Here is a 23,039-nt window from a genome sequence, read left to right as displayed (position 1 = left end):
CTTCTTTCTTACGCATCCCTTTGGAAATGTGGATGGTACATACAAATAATAAACCTCCTACTAAAAGTAAGAGTTTATAAGACAAGCAATGAAAAATGCCTTACTGAGATTTAAATATCTTATACCCAACCATTTTATTTATATTAAGTTCATTAATGAAGTAATTAATACTAGTGGGTTGGTATAACCGCTGTATCATTTTTTCCTTATTGACAGAATTCTGATTTTTGTTTTGAGCATACACAGTTAAAAACATTTCCAAGCTTCTGTGTAGCTCTAAGAAAATATAGATATAAGTGGACATTGCTGGATATAATCTACAGGAAAGTTCTTTAAAAGGGAGTCAATACATTCAGACAAAAGTAACCAATAACCTGTGTCAAAAAGTGATGGAAAACAGAATACTTGCCGTTTCAAAATGTCAATACCAAACATTAACATAGTAACATCATAGTTATGGGACAAACCACTAACATGTGCCTTCTGACAGGATGTAACATTACTTTAGTGGTATTCCTGACAAAATCTAAAATCAGACAAACCCAAACTGAAGGACATTTCACAAAACAAATATGTGATCAGCTCGTCTCTAGAGTACACAGTAAAAAGTGATCTCTTGAGCTTCTTGCATATTTTCCATTGCGTTTAGTGCAATACCATAAACATTAATAACATGGCACCCAAATGATTCTCTCTCATCATTAATGTTTCTCTTTCTCCCTCTCCCTTCCTCTCTGAAATCAATTAAAAAGAAATATATATATATAATGATGTCTCCAATACTGTATTATGAATATGACTTAGTATGCCATTAAAATTTTTTTAAAATATTTTTATTGATTTCAGAGAGGAAAGGAGAAGGAGAGAGAGAGAAACATCAATGATGAGAATCACTGATCAGCTGCCTCCTAAAGGCCCCCTACTGGGGACCGAGCCTACAACACGGTCATGTGCCCCTGACTGGAATCAAACCTGGGACCCTTCAGTCCATAGGCCGACACTCTAGCCACTGAGCGAAACCAGTCAGGGCAGTATGCCATTAAAATTTTATAATGATTCATTAGTGTATAGGCTAGGCTACTGTGACCCAATCTTATTGATTATACTAGGCCAGAGATTTTCAACCGGTATGCCGCAAAAAATTTTAAAACATGCAATACCTAACTATTTAGTCAGGGGCACTGACCTCTTTTCCCTTAGATTGCCAAATAAAAAAATGACAACAGCCCTAGCCAGTGTGACTGGGTTGGTTGAACTGTGGTTCCATATACCAAAGGGTGACAGGTCTGATTCCTGATCTTGGTACATACCCAGGTTGCGGTTCGACCCCACAGTTGGGGCTTGTAAGGGGGGCAATCAATTGATGTTTCTCTTATATCGATGTCTGTCTGTCTCTCCCCTCTCCCTAAAAAAAAGGCTTTAATAAAAGACTTCAAAAAAAAACAAAAAACCAGCCAACACAATAGCCATCTAGTGTAAATGAATTAAAATTATACAGATTGGCAAAAAAATATATTTTTGGTGTGCCATGGAATTTTAGTAATTAGTTTATGTTTGCCATCAGATGACTATTACTGCTTCTCCATTATTTTAGCATGAATTATTGTTATATCTGTGAATAAACAAATTTCTTCTTCACATTATCTTTTTCATTTCTGATGTCTAGTGTTAGTTATATGTTAAACAGCTATAGTATTTTATATCATGTAAGACAGTATTGATGTTGATACTGAAGATGAAGCAGATGACAAACTTACGATATTAATAAATACAGTGTAGTAGTATATTTTCATTTCACTACCTTACTTTATTGTAATATTGTATATAATACATATAACATACAAAATCTGTGTTAATCAACTGTTTTTGCTATCATAAACAGCTGGAGGAGGAGGAAGAGGAGGAAGAGAAAGGAGAGGAGAGGAGAACGGGAGGGGAGGGGAGAAGAAATCACAAGCAATAATAGGTAAATATTTTTAATTGAATTACAATGAAAATCTGTGGGATGCAGCTATAGTTGTGCTTAAAAGAAAACATATAACATTAAATGATCTAAAATCAATGACCTAAGCTTCTGCCTTAAGGCTATAACAAATTAAACCCAGGTGTGATGCAGTTATAAGCAATGGAGACTACTGCAAAAGTGGAAAATATAATCTCATATGAAGGCATTCAATTCCTTAAAAAACAAAATAGAATTTTGGCAAACATAATAGAACTTTGTGTGCAGGATATCGGATTTTAACTGTGCTGTGGAAGAAGAGCTGAGGCTCCCAAGGTGCTAGCGGACTGTACTGAGGTGGGAAGAGAAGGGAGAATGCTACAGTTGCATGAATGTAAAATGGAGAATAGGGTATCATAGTAACAAGATATATGCAGTGTGTGTGCACGCGCAGACAGACACAAATGATTGCTGTATATGACTAGTTAGTTCAGTTAATTTTATTTACCAGTTATAAATTTCATATCAATGGCTCCAAATTCCAAAAACCACTAATTTTGATATATAACCCATCAGTATGACATGGACTAATTACATATGTTCTGAGAAGTACATACTGCCCTGGCCAGTTTTGTTCAGTGGTTAGATTGCCAGTCTGGGGGCCAAAAGTTCTTAGGTTCAATTCCAGGTCAAGGGCATGTTACCTTGGTTGCAGGTTCAATCCCTGGCCCTGGTCAGGGCTCAAGCGGGAGGCAAACAATCAGTATGTCCCTCTCACATCAATGTTTCTCCTCTCCTCTCCCCTCCTCTCCCCTCTCTCTCCCCCTCCCCCTCCCTTCCATGCTCTCTAAAAAAAAGAAAAAATGGAAAAAATATCCTCACTCCTCCAGTGAGGATTAAAGAATAAATAAAGTATAGATAATAAGGCTCTACAGACCAACATTAAGAATTTAGTTACCTCTGCTTCTCTTTTCTTTGCCCGTGCTTTCTCTACTTCATCCATTACTTTTTGAGATTCTTCCACATTTCCTTCAGCTCCTAGTTGTTCCACCTTAGCCAACAATTTACCGATTTCTTCATTTAACTCATGAACACGTTCTGCCTAGAAAGTAACAGAAAAAAAAGATCATGAATAAAAAGCTGACAAAGCATCAAAGTTCAAAGTATTTCAGAAATGCTCAGAAGAGTTATTATATGAGGCAATATAATTATAAACAATGCTTTCTGAGCACATCATAAATTCGTGAGACATTAGGATGTTTTGAGCTTGCCTGCCTTCACTGGATACATCTGATCTCTATATAAACTAGCACTTTGCAACCTCGGCTTTGGCAGTGTATTCCAAGTATAAAATACCTTTTCTTCTTGGGATGTCACCCCTTTACCTCACTTGCTGGCCTAGTGAATGTCTGTCTATTCACTGAACAAGATCCAACTGGAGTCCATTCTGTGAAACGTTCTTGATCAATCATTATATTTCACCTCCACTTACACACAAAAGCAGAGAGCCAAATCCTCTTTTGTGTTACTTTTGTATCTTTTACAACAATTACTTTTATATACACTGAGTGGCCAGATTATTATGACCGGCCAGATTATTATGACCACCCCATCAGTACTTCATTGATACTTCCAAAAATACGGAATATTGAAAACTTCCTAAGCAAATACTCTCAAGATTTTATCATTATTATTATTTGCATAACTAATTCACTTCATTGTGCTGATGGGGTGGTCAGAATAATCTGGCCAGTCATAATAATCTGGCCACTCAGTGTATATCATACCACATCAAAGATAGCTATATATATTTCCCATCTTTGTATTTCCAATGTCCAACAAATAGCATTAGCTCAAATATGAGTTAAAGATATAAACTGGGGCTGGTGAATTCTCTTTGAATCAAAGATATGACTAGATATCTGGCTTATGGGCAAGTCAGTTACTAGGTGTACAATTTTCGTCATATTATTTCACCTGAATCTATTTCCTCATCTGACTAGTGGGGATTAATATCTCACAAAGCTATGAGAAACAAGAAAATGTGCCTTGCACATACACTGTGCAGTACATTACTGATTTTTAGTATAATAGCATGACAACCCTTCTCCCTTAGTCCATGTCTTTTCACTGGGATTAATTTTTCCCTTGGGATTTGATATGTCTCCTCCTCCTCCTCTTCATCTTCAGCACAACCATCATCCTTAGTTCATTCCTTGACTTTTAATGGCACTTGATAAATACACATAGACTATTTTTTGGCCATAAGTAAGTATTTATCCTATGTAATCAATTATATTAGCAAAGAAGGTTCTAATTTGATATGGACATCTGATCTCAATAAAATAAGACTTCTCAAATAATCTTTACTTCTCAAATTTCCTTCAATCCAAGATATTCACCCCTCAAAGAAATTCCCAACTCTATTATCATTACCTCTTTAACAAAGTGGTATTTTTCTTTGAATGATTGCATTAATGCCCCAAACTCTTCATCCTTCCCTGTACCCATGCCCTTTACTATTTTATCAAGTATCATCATATTCTGAATCTGAACTTGGCCACATAGTTAACTGGCTTTGGTTAACAGGACGGTAGCAAACATGACACAAGGAATGACTTGAAAAGTGCTTATATGAATGAGCTTTTGTACCTCAACTCTCACCGTGAGAAATTAGTTCAGTAACCCCCAGCTGACTGGAAGACAAGGAAGAGGGCCCCGCTAAGACAGGAATAAATACCCAGTCAAGTTCAGCCTAAATCAGTAGTCAATGAACTAAATAAATATTTACTGTTTCCAGTCCCTGAATTTTGAGGTAGTTTGTTAAACTGCATTTTGGTAGTGATGAATAACCAATACAACTTGGGGTCTAGCCAGCAATTGTGGATCCCTTTCAACCATGATCCCTTGTACTTTAGTATGTCCATCTTTATAATCCTGATCTTCAGAGAACTTTTTAGAAAAAGTTGGTTGAAAGTAACCTTTTCACAAATAAGGGAATCCACTTCCCTTTGTACATACATATCTAAGCACTATAATAGTATTTAATGCTGTCATGTAAATCCTACCTGGATAACTATCACATTCTGCATTTTCATAAAATGTACCACACTACCTGGAATGGTACAGAATGTTGTAAAGTAGTAAGTCATCAAACCAACAAAATGCAATACATGGAGCTTTTCTGAATTCTGATTATATAGGAAAAATAAACACTGTTTATTAAGTAATATTTAAATCTTGTTAACTTCATGAATATAACTCTGTGGTTATATTTTAGAGGTGAAATGATATGACACCTAGAAGTTGCTTATCTACACTAATAAAAGAGAAATATGGTAATTAGCGTACGGCCGCTACCCTTTTCATTGGCTAATCAGTGAGGATATGCAAATTAACTGTCAGCCAAGATGGCGGCCGGCAGCCAGGCAGCTGGAAGCGAACATGAGGTTTGCTTGCTGCGGACTCCAACGTTCCCTGCCTCACTTGCCGGCCTCTCAGCTGCAACTCTAAGCAACTATGTACTATGTTGCAAATAAGAAGCTAAACAAAACCACAGAAACCAGCCGGACTGAAAGCCAGCCGGACCGAAACATTGTATCGATGTTTTCAGCAGCGAGGCCTCAGAGCTAAAGCTGACCCAGAATAAAAAAAGAAAAAGAAAAGAAAACAAGGAGCGGCTGGAAGCTTTAGTCACTCGCCAGCCGGAAAACAGCCCTCAGCCCCTCACCCAGACTGGCCAGGCACCCCAGTGGGGACCCCCACCCTGATCCAGGACACCCTTCAGGGCAAACCAGCCAGCCCCACCCATGCACCAGGCCTCTATTCTATATAGTAAAAGGATAATATGCCTCCTAGCACCGGGATCAGCAGAGCAGCGAGGCTCCCGGCACCGGGATCAGCGTGATAGGGGGCAGCGCCCAAACCCCCTGATCGCCCTGCGGCTCTGTGTGTGACAGGGAGCAGGGCCACAACCTCCCTATCCACCCTGCTCTGTTTGTGACAGGGGAAGGCGCCCCAACCCCCTGATCAGCCCTGCTCTGTGCCTGACAGGGGGGAGCTCCCCAACCCCCTGATCGGCCCTGCTCTGTGTGCGACAGGGTGCGGCGCCCCAACCACCCACCCCCCCACAGGCCCTGCTCTGTGCCTGATAGGGGGGAGCTCCCCAATCCCCTGATTGCCCTGAGGCTCTGTGTTTGACAGGGTGCAGCACACCAACCCCCTGATAGGCCCTGCTCTGTGTGTAACAGGGTAGAGCCATAACCTCTCCATCGGCCCTACCCCGAGTGTGACAGTGGTGGCACCCCAACCCCCTGATCGGCCCTGCTCTGTGGGTGATAGAGAGTGGAGCCCCAACCCCCCTCCACGGGCCTTGCTCTGTGTGTGACTGGGTACAGCCATAACCTCCCCATTGGCCCTGCCCTGAGTGTGACAGGGTGCAGCGCCCCAACCCCCCGATTGGCCCTGCTCTGTGACAGGGGGCAGCGCCCCAACCCTGATTGACCCTGCTCTGTGAGTGACAGGGGGCAGCGCCCCAACCCCGATTGGCCCTGCTCTGTGCGTGACAGGGGGTGGCGCCGCAACCTCCCCATCGACCCTGCCTTGAGTGTGACGGGGGCGGTGCCCCAACCCCCCAATCGGCCCTACCCTGAGCGTGACTGAGGGTGGCATCGCAACCTCCCAATCCGCCCTGCTCTGTGCATGACGGGGCGGTGCCCCAACTCCCCAATCGGCCCTGCTCTGAGCCTGACCAGGGGCTGCACCTAGGGATTGGGCCTGCCCTCTGCCACCCGGGAGCAGGCCTAAGCCAGCAGGTCGTTATCTCCTGAGAGGTCCCAGACTGCGAGAGGGCACAGGCTGGGCTGGGGGACCCCCCCCCCCCCCCCCGCAACCAGCGCACAAATTTTTGTGCACTGGGCCTCTAGTCCTATATAATAAAAGGCTAATATGCAAATAGACCAAACAATGGAACAACCAAACAACCGGTTGCTATGACATGCGCTGACCATGGGGCGGGGGAGGCACGGAACATGTGGGTGTCGGCAGCAGGCGTCAGAGCGCGCGAAACATGGTGGGCGTCGCCCGCAGCGGGATGGTCAAGCAGGTGAGCAGGGGCACCAGACCAAGGCGCAGTCGCTGTCAGGGTGAACCTCTGGTGGTTACTGAAAATTCTTTGCTCCTGCACACTGTGGTCCTGCCCAGTGCTCACACCTGCTGCTGGCCCCGGCCCCACTTGCACCCACTGCCGGTGCCCATTGCTGGGAGCCGGCAGTGGGTGTGAGCGGCGGTTGCTGACCCCGATCGCCCCTTAGGGCTTCTCCACCTCCCCCTGATCCTGAGGGGTGATCGGGGCAGCAGCCGCCGCTCAAACCTACTGACAGTGCCAACCCTGCTCACACCCACTGCTGGCACCAGTCCCAATGGCTCCGCACATTCAGTGGGTGCGAGTGGGGCCGGTGCTGTCAGCAGCGGGAGTGGCAGGAGCAGGACTGCCAGCAGACAGGGGACCAGGGGCTGCAGTGGAAGGGGCGGGGGGGCGAGGGGGTAGAGCGCATGGAGGATGGGCCGAGACCCGCCCCCCTGTGCCCACCGCAACCACTCGGCCCACAGTTCCTTTCAAGGTGCACGAATTCGTGCACAGGGCCCCTAGTATAATTATCAAGACAAAAAATAAGTTAGTGGCTGCCAGGAGCTAGGGGAAAGGGTGGTGTGGCTATAAAGGGGTAACATGAGGGAGCCTTGTGATGATAATGCTACAATTAATGTAATTATTATAATATTTATCCAATTTGCACATGTGATAAAACTACAGAGAGCTACACACACAAAAAACAAGTAAATGCATGCATTAACTGGTGAAATCTGAAGAAAATACAAAGACTGGACCAAAATTAATTTATTGCCTTTGACATTGTACTGGTTGTATAAGATATCTTAACATAAGGGTAAGCGAGAGGAAGAGTACATAGAATTTCCTGTTTGTCTTTGCAAGCTTCTGTGAATGTAATTTTTCAAATTAAAAGGTGAAATTATATTCTGTACTATTAAAAAGATTGACGCCCTAGCCGGTATGGCTCAGTGGATAGAGCGTCAGCCTGTGGACTGAAGGGTTACAGGTTCGATTCTGGCCAAGAGCACATGCCTGGATTGCGGGCTCGATCCCCAGTGGGGGGGGCATGCGGGTGCGGGAGGCAGCTGATCGATGATTCTCTCTTATCACTGACGTTTCTATCTCTCCCTCTCCCTTCCTTTCTGAAATCAAGAAAGAAATATATTTTTTTTAAAAAGATTGAAATTGTTACCTTTGCTGCCACTTCAGCACTAATCTCTTCTTGAGTTTCTGCTAATCTTTTCTTGGCCACTTCTGTTCTTCGATCACAATCGGCAATAAATGACTGCAGATGATCCATAGCCTACAAAGTTCAATTAAAAGACAATTATTTCCAGAAAAATCAACTTTCTTCAGAAATATCTTTACTCAAAACTTACACTTTTAAGTCAATAAGACATATCTGTGGGTGAGCAATTTTAAAGAAAGTGATCAAGAATCTCACTTCCTTTCCAGCTGACAGCTGTGGCTAATATTTCCATTTTATTTATATATATATATGTATGTATGTATGTATAAAGAGGCCCAGTGCACGAAATTCGTGCACTCAGGGCGGGTGGGGTCCCTCAGCCCAGCCTGCACCCTTTCACAGTCCGGGAGCTCTCAGGGAATGTCCGACTGATGGCTTAGGCCCGGCAGTCAGACATCCTTAGTGCTGCCTCGGAGGCAGGAGAGGATGCTGCCATCACCACTGTACTTGCCAGCCGTGAGCTCGGCTTTTGGCTGAGCAGCACTCCTCCTGTGGGAACACACTGACCACCAGGGGCAGCTCCTGCATTGAGCATCTGCCGCCTGGTGGTCAGTGTACGTCATAGCAACCAGTCATTCTGTCGTTCAGTCAATTTGCATATTAGCTTTTTATCATATAGGATATATATGTATGTATGTACAATTTAAATTATAAGGGTTTTATTTAAAAATATAAATTTGGCCGAAACCGGTTTGGCTCAGTGGATAGAGCGTCGGCCTGCGGACTCAAGGGTCCCGGGTTCGATTCCGGTCAAGGGCATGTACCTGGGTTGCGGGCACATCCCCAGTGGTAGATGTGCAGGAGACAGCTGATCGATGTTTCTCTCTCATCGATGTTTCTAACTCTCTATCTCTCTCCCTTCCTCTCTGTAAAAAATCAATAAAATATATTAAAAATAAATAAATAAATAAATAAATAAAATAAAAATATAAATTTACTTGGCACATATCAAATTCTAAAAATGGTTGGTTAACCTAAAAATTTCTTGAAAGTGAAAAGCAGAAAAGAAACTAGAAGAAAATGATAGAGAACTCATCAACTAAGAATAGGGAAGGACTTTCTAATTAATCCAATAGAGATTTTTGAAAAGATTAATTAGATAACAATAAAAATATTCTGCAAGGCCCATAACTACCACAAGAAAAACAGGGGGGGAAATGCAAAGTATTATCTGAGGGAAGGACTAATTTTCATGTCAAGTTAGTACAAATCAACTAAAAATAAATGTTGACATCAAATATTATCCAATAGCCAAAAAAAAAAAATTGTAAACTGACAGTTCACTAAAAAGGAAATATAAACATCTTAAATATATGAAATATGTTCAAACTCACTCATAAGAGAAATGAGGGTTAAAACTACACTTACATTACACATTTCATCTAAGTTGCAAACAAATCTTGAAAACACACTATGTGGTCAGATGGGAAATAGATAATCTCATATATTATTGGTGGGAGTATAAATTGATAATTCTAATGAAGAGCAACTTGGCAAAATTACTCTCTGACTCAGTTATTGTATTTCTAGGAACTTACTCTATACACTTGATAAGAAAAAATACATTATCATACTGTAATAGAAAAAGACTGAAAATAACCTAAATTTTCACACCCTTACATCTAGATGATAGAAAATTTCTGCTGTATTTTATGCCCAATGTGTATAAATCATAACCCAATTAGACTTTTAAGTCAGAATACGGTGATTCCCCCAAATGTTCCAGCCATGTATTAAATTGCATTTACATAGATGGTTTTTATTTCCATTAACAGAAATTCTTGGAAATTCAGAAGTAAATGGGGGGGTCTACTGTACTGCTTTATCTCCCAAACCAAATAAAATGCCTATCTCCTCACTTACAAAAGGTAGCATAAGATTTATGCTTATCAGTATGTTTTATGTAATGCTGACTGGTATATTTTATTTAAGTATACAAAGTTTCCCTATTTTTATACAATTCTCATGTTTGTTTAAAAAAACAGTGCTCACATATATTAAAACTAGAACCATACAGAGATTAGCATGACTCCTGTGCAAGGATGACAAGCAAATTCATGAAGTGTTCCAAATTTTTAAAAAAGAGAAAATATTAAAAATACACACACAGCCGAAACCGGTTTGGCTCAGCGTCGGCCTACGGACTGAAAGGTCCCAGGTTCGATCCCGGTCAAGGGCATGTACCTTGGTTGCGGGCACATCCCCAGTAGAAGGTGTGCAGGAGGCAGCTGATCGATGTTTCTCTCTCATCCATGTTTCTAACTCTCTATCTCTCTCCCTTCCTCTCTGTGAAAAATCAATAAAATATATTTTTAAAAAAATAATAATAAAAAAAATAAAAATACACACACAATAGATTTTGAGCCATTCAGGTATCTAAATGGTATCTCCTCTAATAATTCTTCTGTTTTACATTAAAAAACAACATTGTCCTTAATACTCTCCCTCTCTATGTATATATTTACAGGTACAAAAATATGAATATTGCTCAGCCAGCATGGCTCAGTGGTTGAGCATTGACCTATGAACCAGGAGGTCCTGGTTTGATTTTGGTCAGGGAACATGCCTGGGTTGCAGGCTCAATCCCCAGTGTGGGGAGTGCAGGAGGCAGCCAATCAATGATTCTCTCTCACCATTGATGTATCTGTCTCCCTCTCCTTTCCTCTCTGAAATAAATAACAATTTTAAAAAATAGTAACAATATGAATATAAAAAGCCTTATATGCACTAGAAATTTGTTTATATTTGTTTAAATTGATACCTTCCTTAATCATTACTACTTTGAGAAAAATATGCTTAATTTTCAGAAGAATATAGGGTGTACTAAAAAAATGTATATACACACTTTGAATAATAATAATAAAGGCAGGATTTATTAAAATACATTTCATTTTTGCCCTAGCAGGTTTGGCTCAGTGGTTGGAGCATCAACCCACAGACTAAAGGGTCCCAGGTTTGATTCTGGTCAAGGCTCAACCCAGGGTGTCGCTCAGTAGTTGAGAGTCAACCTATGAACCAGGCGTGTAGAGAACATCTGAGAAAGGCCCGAGTTGATTGTTATCTGAATCCAGCGGTGCCCAGCAGAGCCATGCCCTGGAAACATACCTTGCCAGAGGCAGGTGTGTCGTCAGCCTGACCTTCAGCTCAGGCACCAACAGGTGGGTTTCATTATCTAAATCCAGACAAGCACCAGGAATAAACAGGATTATCCGGGCCCACCCAGAAGTGATGATTACAAAGAAGCCACAAGTATGCACATAATCTCCTTTGTCTTGGGCTTTAGTAAAACTTCCTGGTATGGGTCACTGTCTCTCTATCACAGAACAGCTGTCCCACCCAGCCCCAGCTTTTTCCTTCTGTCTTTGTCTCTATTTCTCAATCCCCAGCCGCATCTACTCAGGAACCAGACCGCTTTGGATGGGGAAAAAAGAGAAATATTTATACAGGAGGTCACGGTTAGAGTCCCATTCGGGGTGCATGCCTGGGTTACAAGCTTGATCCCCAAAGTGGGGCGTGTGGGGAGGCAGCCAATCAGTGATTCTCTCATCATGATGTTTCTGTCTCTCTCTCTCTCTCCCTCTCCCTTTCTCTCTGAAATCAATAAAAATATATTAACAACAACAAAAAAAAACATTTCATTTTCAAAACTGAGCTATCAGCTGTGTGCATACACATTTTTTGAGACATCCTGTATATAAATTATATGACTTTACATATTTCCTTAAAATATACAGTTTCATCTTATATTTTCTAAAACTGTTAGTCAGGAAGTACATGATCTCACTTCATTTTAGTACTACCTTTCATATAACCACAAAGAACATAATTTGCTAAGAGCCTTTCCCTATTAAGAGAAAAATCCATATTCAAGATGTTGTATTGTGACAGATAATGTAACTCATTAAAATAAAATCACATACATCAAGCTCAAAGAAGAAATCTTGTTCTTTGGATGCAATTTCATAATCCGCTCTTAAAGCCAGGTCATGGACTTTCAGACATTCTCCAAGATCCATTCTCTAAGAAGGAAAAAAAAAAGGGGGGACACATTAAACAGAAAACACATTTTTTAACAATTCATTAATAACCACAGTACTCCATAGAATAAATGTTAAGTCATACAAATGCTTCTTTGTTTATGGACTAATTACAAAATTTCATAAACAAGTATTAAACTTGACGTCAAAAAAAAGAAAAAAAAGGACATCAATTCTATCTACCAATAGGTGAGGACAGTGATCACTTTTGTACTTAAGAACAGACTGACAAGGAAAAGCCTGTCTGAATCTAAACAAAGCTGGGGGGGAAAAGCTCCTAGCAACAACATGGATATGTTTATAACACAAGGATATCAATTTTCTACATGATGTCATGTTCAAAAAGAGTGATAGACCAGATAAAATTTAAAAACAATATGAAGTCCTATAGCTGTATCTAAGGAGACAAATTTACAAATAACTAGGTATGAGCAGAAAATTAGACAAATTAAAAAACTTACTTGTCAAGAGTAAGGATTACAGTGTGGCATGGCTGAGATAAATTAACTTACAGGGTATAGTCCAAACAACGTGACAAATCTTACTAAAGGCTGGTTTTAAAAGCAAACCCTCTCTCCTACAAAAGACACGTTTTGTGTGCTAACGCATTTCAAAAGGGATATAAATAAACCAACAAAATGTCTCAAAACGAAGCCATACCAAAAAGCGAAAGTAAAGAAATAATTAGCTGGCCCTAGCCGGTTTGGCTCAGTAGATAGAGCGTCAGCCTGTGGACAAAAGGGCCCCGGGTTCAATTCTGGCCAAGGGCACATGCCCGGGTTGCGGGCTTGATCCCCGGTAGGGGGGCATGCAGAGGGTGGCCAATCAATGATTCTCTCTCTCATCATGTTTCTCTCTCTCTCCCCTCCATTCCTCTCTGAAATCAATGAAGATATACTGAAAGAGAGGGGGGGGGGGGGGAGGGAGGGAGGGAGGGAGGGAGGGAGGGAGGAAGGAAGGAAGGAAGGAAGGAAGGAAGGAAGGAAGGAAGGAAGGAAGGAAGAAAATTAGCTGGCGAAGAATCATGATGTTAAGAACTTTTCAGTATGAAATAGAAACAGATTTTATTATGGCCCCAAAGGACTCTATAGTGTCTTACAATGTTTTCATTGTAAGAAAACATTTAAGCTTCCTCAGGTTACTGAGCTACCAGATAAATGAAAGATTCAAATACAGTTCAGAAAACCATTTTTCTAGGATATTGCGGAAAGAATTCAACATCAAGTAACTTATTCTTCCAACTCTTGAGATTTTTATGACTATATTAAAAAAGTTTCTCTGTAGAACTATATTATCTCAGTTCTTAATTACTTGAAGGAACAAATGTGAAAACCTAAGTAAACAATGTCCTCAAAGCTATCCTTTGGGAAATTATAAGGAATATTCACCATATTAAAAAAGTCATTACAATAATGGCTCTAAAGCAGTCGCCAGCAAACTCATTAGTCAACAGAGCCAAATATCAACAGTACAACAACTAAAATTTCTTTTGAGAGCCAAATTTTTTAAACTTAAACTATATAGGTAGGTACATTGTTATTAACTTAATTAGGGTACTCCTAAGCTGGCCTTTGCTAAAAACATCCTCAATCTGATTGAGGTACGTTCGCTGAGGTCAACCCCTTCCAACTCTCCCATCCACACTCATCTTATATACTTGTTTCGTCTATCTCCTTTCGTTCACCTTCTCTATATGTCCACCCCCCACTTCTTCTAACGCCACTTCTTCAAAATAGACTCGCCCAGGCCGAAAACCGACTTCTGCACATGGGCCACGAAGTTTCAATAGCACTGTACATGTGTGCCCGCACGTGGTATTTTGTGGAAGAGCCACACTCAAGGGGCCAAAGAGCTGCATGTGGCTCGCGAGCCGTGGTTTGCCGACCACTGCTCTAAAGTATCACTGTGTTGCTGAGGATGTGGTGTTTTTCCAGGCCTCATTTCCAGGCTCTTGTTCATTATTCTATGGGCTATAACAAACCAAGTAGTTTTCCAGTAATAGTAAAGAGCAACTGAAACTTTCTGTAGATGTATGGAAATTTAAGGCTGCTTATTAAGCAATATTTATGGAGAAAAGGCTGTTGAAAAAAGTTTGATACTCTTTTTAAAATCCAGGAAAATAAGACAGGAATGAAAGAAGTTAATGGCCAAAGAATGTTGTTACCCTCTTGGCTACAAGGGCCAACTGGTTCCTTAATATCTTAACATCAATCACTCCAACAACTTCTTTTGCATCTGTATGTATTTCCACAACTATAGTTGCTCAAGAGAGGCTATACTTATATCATAAAAGCTTAAGAAGTCACTGTTGGAAATGCTTTTGATCCAGTGCAGTGATTCTTAACCTGGACCCAGGGACCTTTAAAACAATACTGATGAAAGCTTCTGAAGAGAGAGGCCCAAGCCTGGTGTGGAGGAATACTTAATATTTATTGAATGAACCAATCTGGGAAAAGAGGGCAGAGAAGAACATTTGGCCCAGGAGGCCCTGGGCTTAACAATCAAGAGTGGTCAGGATGCATCCCAGGACAAAACTGATCTGAGCTTTGGAAGGTCTTCTCATCTTGGGTTATCTCCTTTGCTTGTACTACTTTCCTTCCTAAGTGTTTCTAGCTACTCCTCTCCTCCAGGAATTAAGACTACTGGGCTTTTCACTTTCCTGGGCTATGAGCACATGTAACTTTACAGTCTAGCCTGGCTTACCATACTAGATTTTGGGGCCAAAGCCCTAGAAGGGCCTAGCTATAATAAAGATTTGGGGGGTTGGGGAGGATTATAATAGCCTGTGCTTATTTTATGGAACAGGACAAAAGAGCAAGGCAGATTTTCAGAGTTCTAGATACTAATCGTTTATTTCCCCCTGTCCACACCATCACGACTAAGCATCTACTGTGAATTGTGCCATTGTGCCATACACATGAGGGGTATCCTATATAATAAAAGCCTGATATGCTAAGTGTCTGGTCAGCCATTCAACAAGTCAAAGCATAATATGCTAATGATATGCTAAGACCGCTCAACCACTCGCTATGACCTGCACTGACCACCAGGGGGCAGACAGTCAACCAGTTGACCAGTCACTATGATGTGCACTGACCACCAGGGGGCAGATGCTCCCACCAGGTTAGCTTGCTGCTGGGGTCTGGCCAATTGGGAATGAACAAGATGGGCTGGACAAGCCCTGGAGCCCTCCCAAGATCCCGCCCCGGCCCCAATTGTGCATTGGTGGGGTCCCTTGGCCTGGCCCAGGGCATGTGTCCTGACCAGGAATCGAACTGTGACCTGATTCATAAGTCAACACTCAACCACTGAGCCTTGCCAGCCAGGCTGATAAGTGCTTTTTCATTCTTTTAAAATTCCAAAAGTGAATGTTATCTCCCCAAATGGACTCTAAGCTTCCTGAGAAAAATGGTTTATTTCTCTTCTTTTTTCATTCTACATAAAAGACCAGATTCTGCACAACCCATGATTATTAAATAAACTTGATGATTTGATAAAGGAATTGTACTTCTAAGAACTTGAGGAAACAATAAAATAAGTACATATAAACAAGCACTAAGATTTAACAATAGTGTTTTTGATCTAAAAAGTTAGGAACATTTTAAAATCCCAGCAACAGCGGTTTGACTAATTGAATTAAGGAATAGTCAATATGACACATGACATAGCCATTAGAAAAGTGTTCTTTTTTTATTATTAAATATATTTTTATTGTTTTCAGAGATAAAGGAAGAGGGAGAAAGAGAAACATCCAGGATGAGAGAGAATCATGGATCGGCTGCCGCCTGCACGCCCCTCACTGGGATCAAGCCTGTAACTTGGGCATGTGCCCTTGGCTGGAATCAAACCCGGGACCCTTCAGTCCGCAGGTCAACGCTCTATCCACTGAGCCAAACCAGCTAGGGCTAGAAAAGTGTTCTTGATGCTAAGTGGAAAAAAGATGGCAAAGAAAGACAATAAAATGCCAGTTTTGTAAATTTAGACACAGACATTGCTGTAAGGTTGGTTTATATAAACCTTTTGATAGTTATTAAATTAAATACAATGAGCATATATTATTCTTACAATCAGAAAGTAAAGCCACTTTAATTTTGGAAGAAAATATTGAGGTAACAGGAAAATTATACTCAACAAAAAATATAGCCTAGCCGGTTTGGCTCAGTGAGTAGAGCGTCGGCCTGCGGACTGAAGGGTCCCGGGTTTGATTCTGGCCAGGGGCACATGCCTGGGTTGTGGGCTCCATCCCCAGTGTGGGGCGTGCAGGAGGCAGCCAATCAATGTTTCTCTCTCATCATTGATGTTTCTATCTCTCTCTCCCTCTCCCTTCCTCTCTGAAATCAATAAAGATATATATTAATAAAAAAATAGAGAGAGAGTGTACTACCAAGTGTAAACTAATGGCAGTATATGTCAATGAGTATACCAGTGATAGCAACCAGACATAGTAACAGCTCTAAGTATTTGCAAATATTCTTGCTTTGTTAAGTTAGTACATTTGCTTGGTTCTATAAGCTAAGTCCTAAAGGGAATCATAAAATAGTGAGAGTCTAATTCCTGTATCAATGAATTTATATTCTCAATGTAAAAATGACCTTAAACTAAATTAACAGTTGCAAATGTACACAAAAACATACACACAAAGATCTCATTGCTACTGTACAGCAAAAACAGATGCAAAAAATATTGACATATTAATAGTCATTGCTTCAGTGGTTAAACGTCAACCTATGAACCAGGAAGTCACGATTTGATTTTCCAGTCAGGGTACATGCCCGGGTTGCAGGCTCGATCCCCAGTGTGTGGCATGCAGGAGGCAGTCAATCAATGATTCTTCATCATTGATGTTTCTCTCTCTCCCTCTTCCATCCTCTCTGAAATCAATAAAAATACATTTTTTTTAAAAAAAGAAAAAGAAACCATCAATAAAACAAAAAGGCAACCAACAGAATGGGAAAAGATATTTGTAAGTGATACCTCCCAGAGGGAGCTAATATCCAAAATATATAAAGAACTCATACAACTCAACAACAACAAAACAATGCAATTAAAAAATGGTGCAAGAACTTGGAACAATTTTCCAAAGAGGACATAGAGATGGTCAACAGATACATTAAAAGACCTTCAACATAACTAGTTGAAAGGTAAATACAAACCAAAACTACACTGAAACCCCACCTAACACCTGTTAGAATGGTTATCCTATATAATAAAAGGCTAATATGCAAATTGTCCCCTTGGGAGTTCGACTGCTCACTATGACGTGTACTGACCACCAAGGAGCGGCGCGGAACGAAGGTAGCTGGGGAAAGGAAGGCCCCAGCCAGCAGCCAGGGGAAGGAAGGCCCCAATTGGCCCTGATCGCAGACCAGGCCTAGGGACCCTACCCGTGCACAAATTTCGTGCATTGGGCCTGTAATTATCAATAAGAAATAACAAGTGTTAGAGAGGATCTGGGGGAAAAGGACCTCTCATAGACTGCTGGTGGGAATGTAAATTTGTACAGCCACCATGGGAAATACAGAGGTGCCTCAAAAAATGAAGAAGAAAGCTACCAAATGACACAGCAATCTCTCTTTGGGTATCTACCTGAATAATTTGGAAACATTTGTAAACATACACGTATCTCTATGTTTACTGTAGCATTACTTACAGTGGCCAAGACATGGAAAGAACCTAAATGTACTTCAACTAATTTTTGAATTTTAAAAAAAATGGTACATATATACAATGAAATACTACTCAGCTATGAATGATAAAATACTGCCATTTGAGACAACATGGATGGATCTTGACTATTATGCTAAGTGAAATAAGTCAGATGAAAAGAACCTTTACTTCTTATCACTTTAACTCTGAGAAATTCACTTAATCTCCCTGAACACCTCTTTTCTCAAGTAATTCAGTTTCTCCCTTCCTCATATTTATAAAATTTCTTTTCCATCCAGGTTCAGTGCTTGCTTCAAAACCCAGCCCAAGAACATGAAAAAAGAAACCAACCTAGTATAATATAGGAAAAGCCTTGAAATAACAAAACCTGGATATGTTTGTTATGCCACTATTGCCTTAAAATAAAAATGAAGGTTTTTCTTTCTTAATTACAATCCCAATGCTCAAAACAAGTCAAACATGAAGGGTAAAGAGGAATGGGACACATTGTGCATGCAGAAAGTAGTTCCCGTTTTTCTACGACTTCCAAAATTTTTAATTGCCTGTTCCCAGGTATGTTCCAACCGAATTCCATTTTCCCCTGGGTAGATAAAGGAAAATAAAACTCTTCTACTTTTTATTTATTTATTTTTTTAATATGTTTTATTGATTTTTTACAGAGAGGAAGGGAGAGGGAGAGAGAGTCAGAAACATCGATGAGAGAGAAACATCGACCAGCTGCCTCCTGCACACCCCCCACTGGGGATGTGCCCGCAACCAAGGTACATGCCCTTGACCGGAATCGAACCCGGGACCCTTCAGTCCGGAGGCCAACGCTCTATCCACTGAGCAAAACCGGTCAGGCTCTTCTACTTTTTAATAATAATTTTTAAAACAGCAGGAAACCACATGCACTGTTGGTAGAATGCAGATCAGTACAGCCACTGTGGAAAACAGTAGAGTTTCCTCAAATAATTAAAAATGGAACTGCTTTATGACCCAGCAATTTCACTTCTGGGAATACATTTGAAGAAACTCAAAACACTAATTGGAAAGAATATATGCACCCTTATGTTCACTACAGAGTTATTTATATTAGCCAAGATTTAGAAGCAACCCAAGTACCCATCAGTAGATGAGTGGATAAAAGAACTATAATAAGTTTATAGAATGGAGCACTACTTGGCTATAAAAAGGCAATCTTACTTTTGCAACAGCATGGATAGACCAACCCAGAGAGTATTATGCTAAGTGAAATAAGCCAGTCAGAGAAAGACAAGTACTATATAATTTCACATTTATATGTGAAATCTAATGAACAAAGTAAACTAAGAATCAAAATAGGGGAAAAAAAAGAATATAGCAGGAAATACTTTTTGTCATTCATTTCAAACCCTAGATATGCAAAGATCCTACCTACATAATAAAAGGCTAATATGCAAATAGACCGGAAGGCGGAACAACTGAACAACAGGTCACTATGACATGTGCTGACCACCAGGTGGCACACGCGGAACATGGCGGCATCAGCAGCAGGCAGCAGTGTGAAACATGACAGGCGTCGGCCGGGCCGGGATGGTGGAGCAGGTGAGCAGGGGTGCCAGACCAAGGCAGGGAGCCGGTCATTGTCGTCAGAGCAAGCCTCTGGTAGTTAACTGAAAATTCTTTGCTCCCGTGCACCGCAATCCCCCCCCAGTGCTTGCACCTGCTGCCAGCGCAGAAGCCACCACTCACACCTGCTGCCGGCACGGACCCCAATCGCTCAGTGCCGTCAGCAGGTGGATTTCAGGGGCTACACTGCTGTAGGCCCAGGCAATTTTGTGCAGTAAGCCAGGCAGGTTTTAAATCTGTAGAGGAGAAAAGGTATTGCAGGAAGAGGTAAAGGGGTAGGCAAAAGTGAGAAACACGTTGGGGAAGAAAGTAGTGAGATAACAAGGAATAAACAGTCTGGTTGAAAGAGAGGACCAAATGATTTATTCATTGAAAGGAGAGGTAGACTGGGCTAAGGGTTTTAGATTTTTGATCATATACGTACAATACTAAACCTCAAAAAATTTCTGTGTGGTAGCAACATATGGTAAGTTCATTCCAACTCAGGAATGACTATTTTCTTTTCTTCACATTTAGATCTCTTTAAGTATCATTTTATCAAGTTTTCTCCAATCACCCTGCCAAAGTAGCTGCTAGCCCACTATCTCAAACAATCTAAATTACCCCGCTATGCTTTTTTGTCATAACTAAAACCACATTATATCTTCTCACACTTGGTTGTGTATGTCTCACATGAGAATGTAAGCTACCACCATTAAAGCAGAAACCTGTGTCCATTTTTGTATCCCCAGCTTACACATGGGGCACATTAGGTCCTGGAGAAGTACTTAAGTGAGTGAATAAATGAATGAATGAATGCTAATAGCACCAATCAGCACCACTCCCAGAGAGATGAAAAAAATAAGTCACTTCTTGAAGGGCAATTTTTTAATTTTTACTGTGAATTCTCTTTACTTTCTCCACCCAACCCTCATTAAACTGACATCTCAGGCTCACCCTTTTCTATTTCTTCCTCTTCTTAATTCCAGTATTACTTAAATTTCATTATCCTATACACTATTAAACTAATATCATAAAGGAGGAAGAACAAAAAAACTATCTAAATTTGGGAAATTTACAAATTATATTAACCAAGTACATCAATATACATACCTAAATTTTGGATATCACAGACCTAAAAAAGTTTATGGGATGATATAATTCAAAGTGCTATGTTCTATATAGGTCAAAGTAAAACACCAAATGTTTTTAAAAGATCCCCTAACGAGTAAGAATCATCAAACTAGAAAGATTATACAAGGACATTTGGTCTTGCCACCTGCACATCAGGGTACAACTCATCACATTAAAAAATATATATTTTCACCCCTGGATGGCGTTGCTCAGTGGTTAGAGCGTAGGCCTGTGCACCAAAGGGCATGTATCTGGGTTGCAGGTTCAATCTCTCTCTCTCTCCCTTCCTCTCTGAAGATAAAATTTCAAAAAAGGAAGAATAAAAAACACAAATGCTAGCAAAAACGTTCAGAATGATAGAAAAATTTATTTCTCAAGAGCATATGTACCTCAGGCTGAACAGTTCAGGGCATTAATGTACCAATTTGCCAACAATGCTCTAAACTATATTCAGGACTTGGCTTTTCAAGTTTAACAGTAGTTTAATTATTCACTGGGAAGCTTTTAATGTGCCTCTGATTTTCTTGGCACCAAATGTGATTTTTTAAAAGATATGTTTTTTATTGATTTCAGAGAGGAAGGGAAAGGGAGAGATAGAAACATCAATGATGAGAGAGAATCATTGATTGGCTGCTTCCTGCATGCCCCCTACTGGGGACAGAGCCCACAACCAGGGCACGTGCCCTTGACTGGAGTCAAAACTGGGACCCTTTGGTCCGTAGTCCAACGCTCTACCCACTGAGCCAAACCAGCTAGGGCCTAGATGTAATTTTGGTTTAGGCCATCTCTAAAAATGTTTGTTAAAGAAATACATATTTTTGTAATAGACTGAGAAGAATAAAATAAAAATAACAAAATTGTTTAATATAAGAACATAATACACTTCAAAAGCCAAATCTTACAAAACCTGGGTTAACAGGCATTTTGCAAATTGGTAAACTCTAGAAATTGACTGTGACATAAATAAATAGATAGATAGATAGATAGATAGATAGACAGACAGACAGACAGACAAGCAAACAAACAAACAAGTGTGTCAGTTATCTGGGCCAATGCTAAAAATACTTGTTAAAAAATACCAAAGTAGCCCTAACTGGTTTGGCTCAGTGGATAGAGCGCCGTCGGCCTGCGGACTCAAGGGTCCCAGGTTCAATTCCGGTCAAGGGCATGTACCTTGGTTGCAGGCAAATCCCCAGTTGGGAGTGTGCAGGAGGCGGCTGATCGATGTTTCTCTCTCATCGATGTTTCTAACTTTCTATACCTCTCCCTTCCTCTCTGTAAAAAATCAATAAAATATATTTAAAAATAAACAAATAAATACCAAAGTAGCTCTGGTCAGTGTGGCTCAGTTGGTTGGAGTTTTATCCCATAAACCGAAGGTACTGGGTGCGGTTCCCAGTTAGGGTACATGCCTAGGTTGCATGTTCTGCAGGCAACCTGTCAATGTTTATTTGCACAATGATGTTTCTCTCTTTCTCTCTCTCTCTGTCCCTTCCTCTCTTTCTCTAAAATCAAAAAAAACATTTCCTTGGGTGAGGATTAAAAAAAGAAAGAAAAAAGCCAAAGTAGCCCAAAACAAACTATTTCTGAAAGATAGTTTAAAACAGCGGTCACCAACCTTTCGGACCTCGCGGACCACCAGTTGGCGACCGCTGGTTTAAAACATCTACAGACCAATTTTTCACATCTGCTTATGAAACTACTGCTGTCATATTTTGATAAGCAACTCAATAAAACAAAGATACTCTCCAACTCCTTATCTGTTAAAAGGTAACACATTGCCCACTAATAATGATCAATTATTGAAATTCAAAGTTAGTTTTTGAAACAGATTTATTGAGCATTCTACTTTTGGGTGGATCAATTATTCATTCAACACAATGGAGGGACCCTTCTAGATGCTGGGGATATAGCACTGAACAAAACAATGTCCCTGCCCTTATAATGAAACTTACATTCTAGTGGCTGGTTGAGAAAATTTTGTGCAGGTTTACTTCTTATCACTTATTCTGCTTCTCCATACTTTCATGGCTCTTTTACATATGTACTATGAAAGAGACTTCAGTAGTTTTAAAGTTCAGGTTTGTATGCACCCAAGTAACTGATTTTAGACCAGGCCTTAAAAGAAAGAGTTAGAGAAGCAATAAAGGAGTTTCAATTAGTAAAAATTGCACTTCAGATAAAACCCACAACCTACTGGGGCACCATAAAATCAACTCAGTCAGAATTTTTTGACAATAACTCCCATCCAATCACTTCAAAAAGGCTGATAAAACTTCACTTTATCCCTGTCCTTGACTATTTCTCAATATCAGTTCTCTAAATTTAAAT

At 40.5% G+C, this 23,039-nt stretch overlaps 1 protein-coding gene and 1 pseudogene across 8 annotated transcripts in view; one reads left to right on the top strand and one right to left on the bottom strand.

Moving 5' to 3' along the window:
• LUC7L2 (LUC7 like 2, pre-mRNA splicing factor) overlaps positions 1-23,039 on the bottom strand; it is a 59,438-nt gene that overhangs the window by 15,214 nt on the left and 21,185 nt on the right. For 7 of the 8 annotated variants that reach the window (XM_070424010.1, XM_070424007.1, XM_070424006.1 and 4 more), the window contains 3 exons: positions 12,222-12,320; positions 8,245-8,355; positions 2,901-3,044 (listed from right to left, as the gene is read on the bottom strand). In XM_070424010.1, coding sequence (XP_070280111.1) covers positions 2,901-3,044; positions 8,245-8,355; positions 12,222-12,320 — 354 coding nt within the window. Of the gene's footprint in view, positions 1-2,900; positions 3,045-8,244; positions 8,356-12,221; positions 12,321-22,663; positions 22,827-23,039 lie in introns of all 8 variants that reach the window. The other variant, XM_070424012.1, reaches the window with a different exon arrangement.
• Positions 10,286-10,378, top strand: LOC139017077 (U6 spliceosomal RNA; annotated as a pseudogene).

This window comes from Myotis yumanensis, unplaced genomic scaffold (assembly GCF_028538775.1).
Source record: "Myotis yumanensis isolate MYYU_CA2020_CCGP unplaced genomic scaffold, mMyoYum1.0.hap1 SCAF_9, whole genome shotgun sequence".
NCBI classification, from domain to species: domain Eukaryota; kingdom Metazoa; phylum Chordata; class Mammalia; order Chiroptera; family Vespertilionidae; genus Myotis; species Myotis yumanensis.
This window is presented reverse-complemented; position numbering and strand designations above follow the sequence as displayed.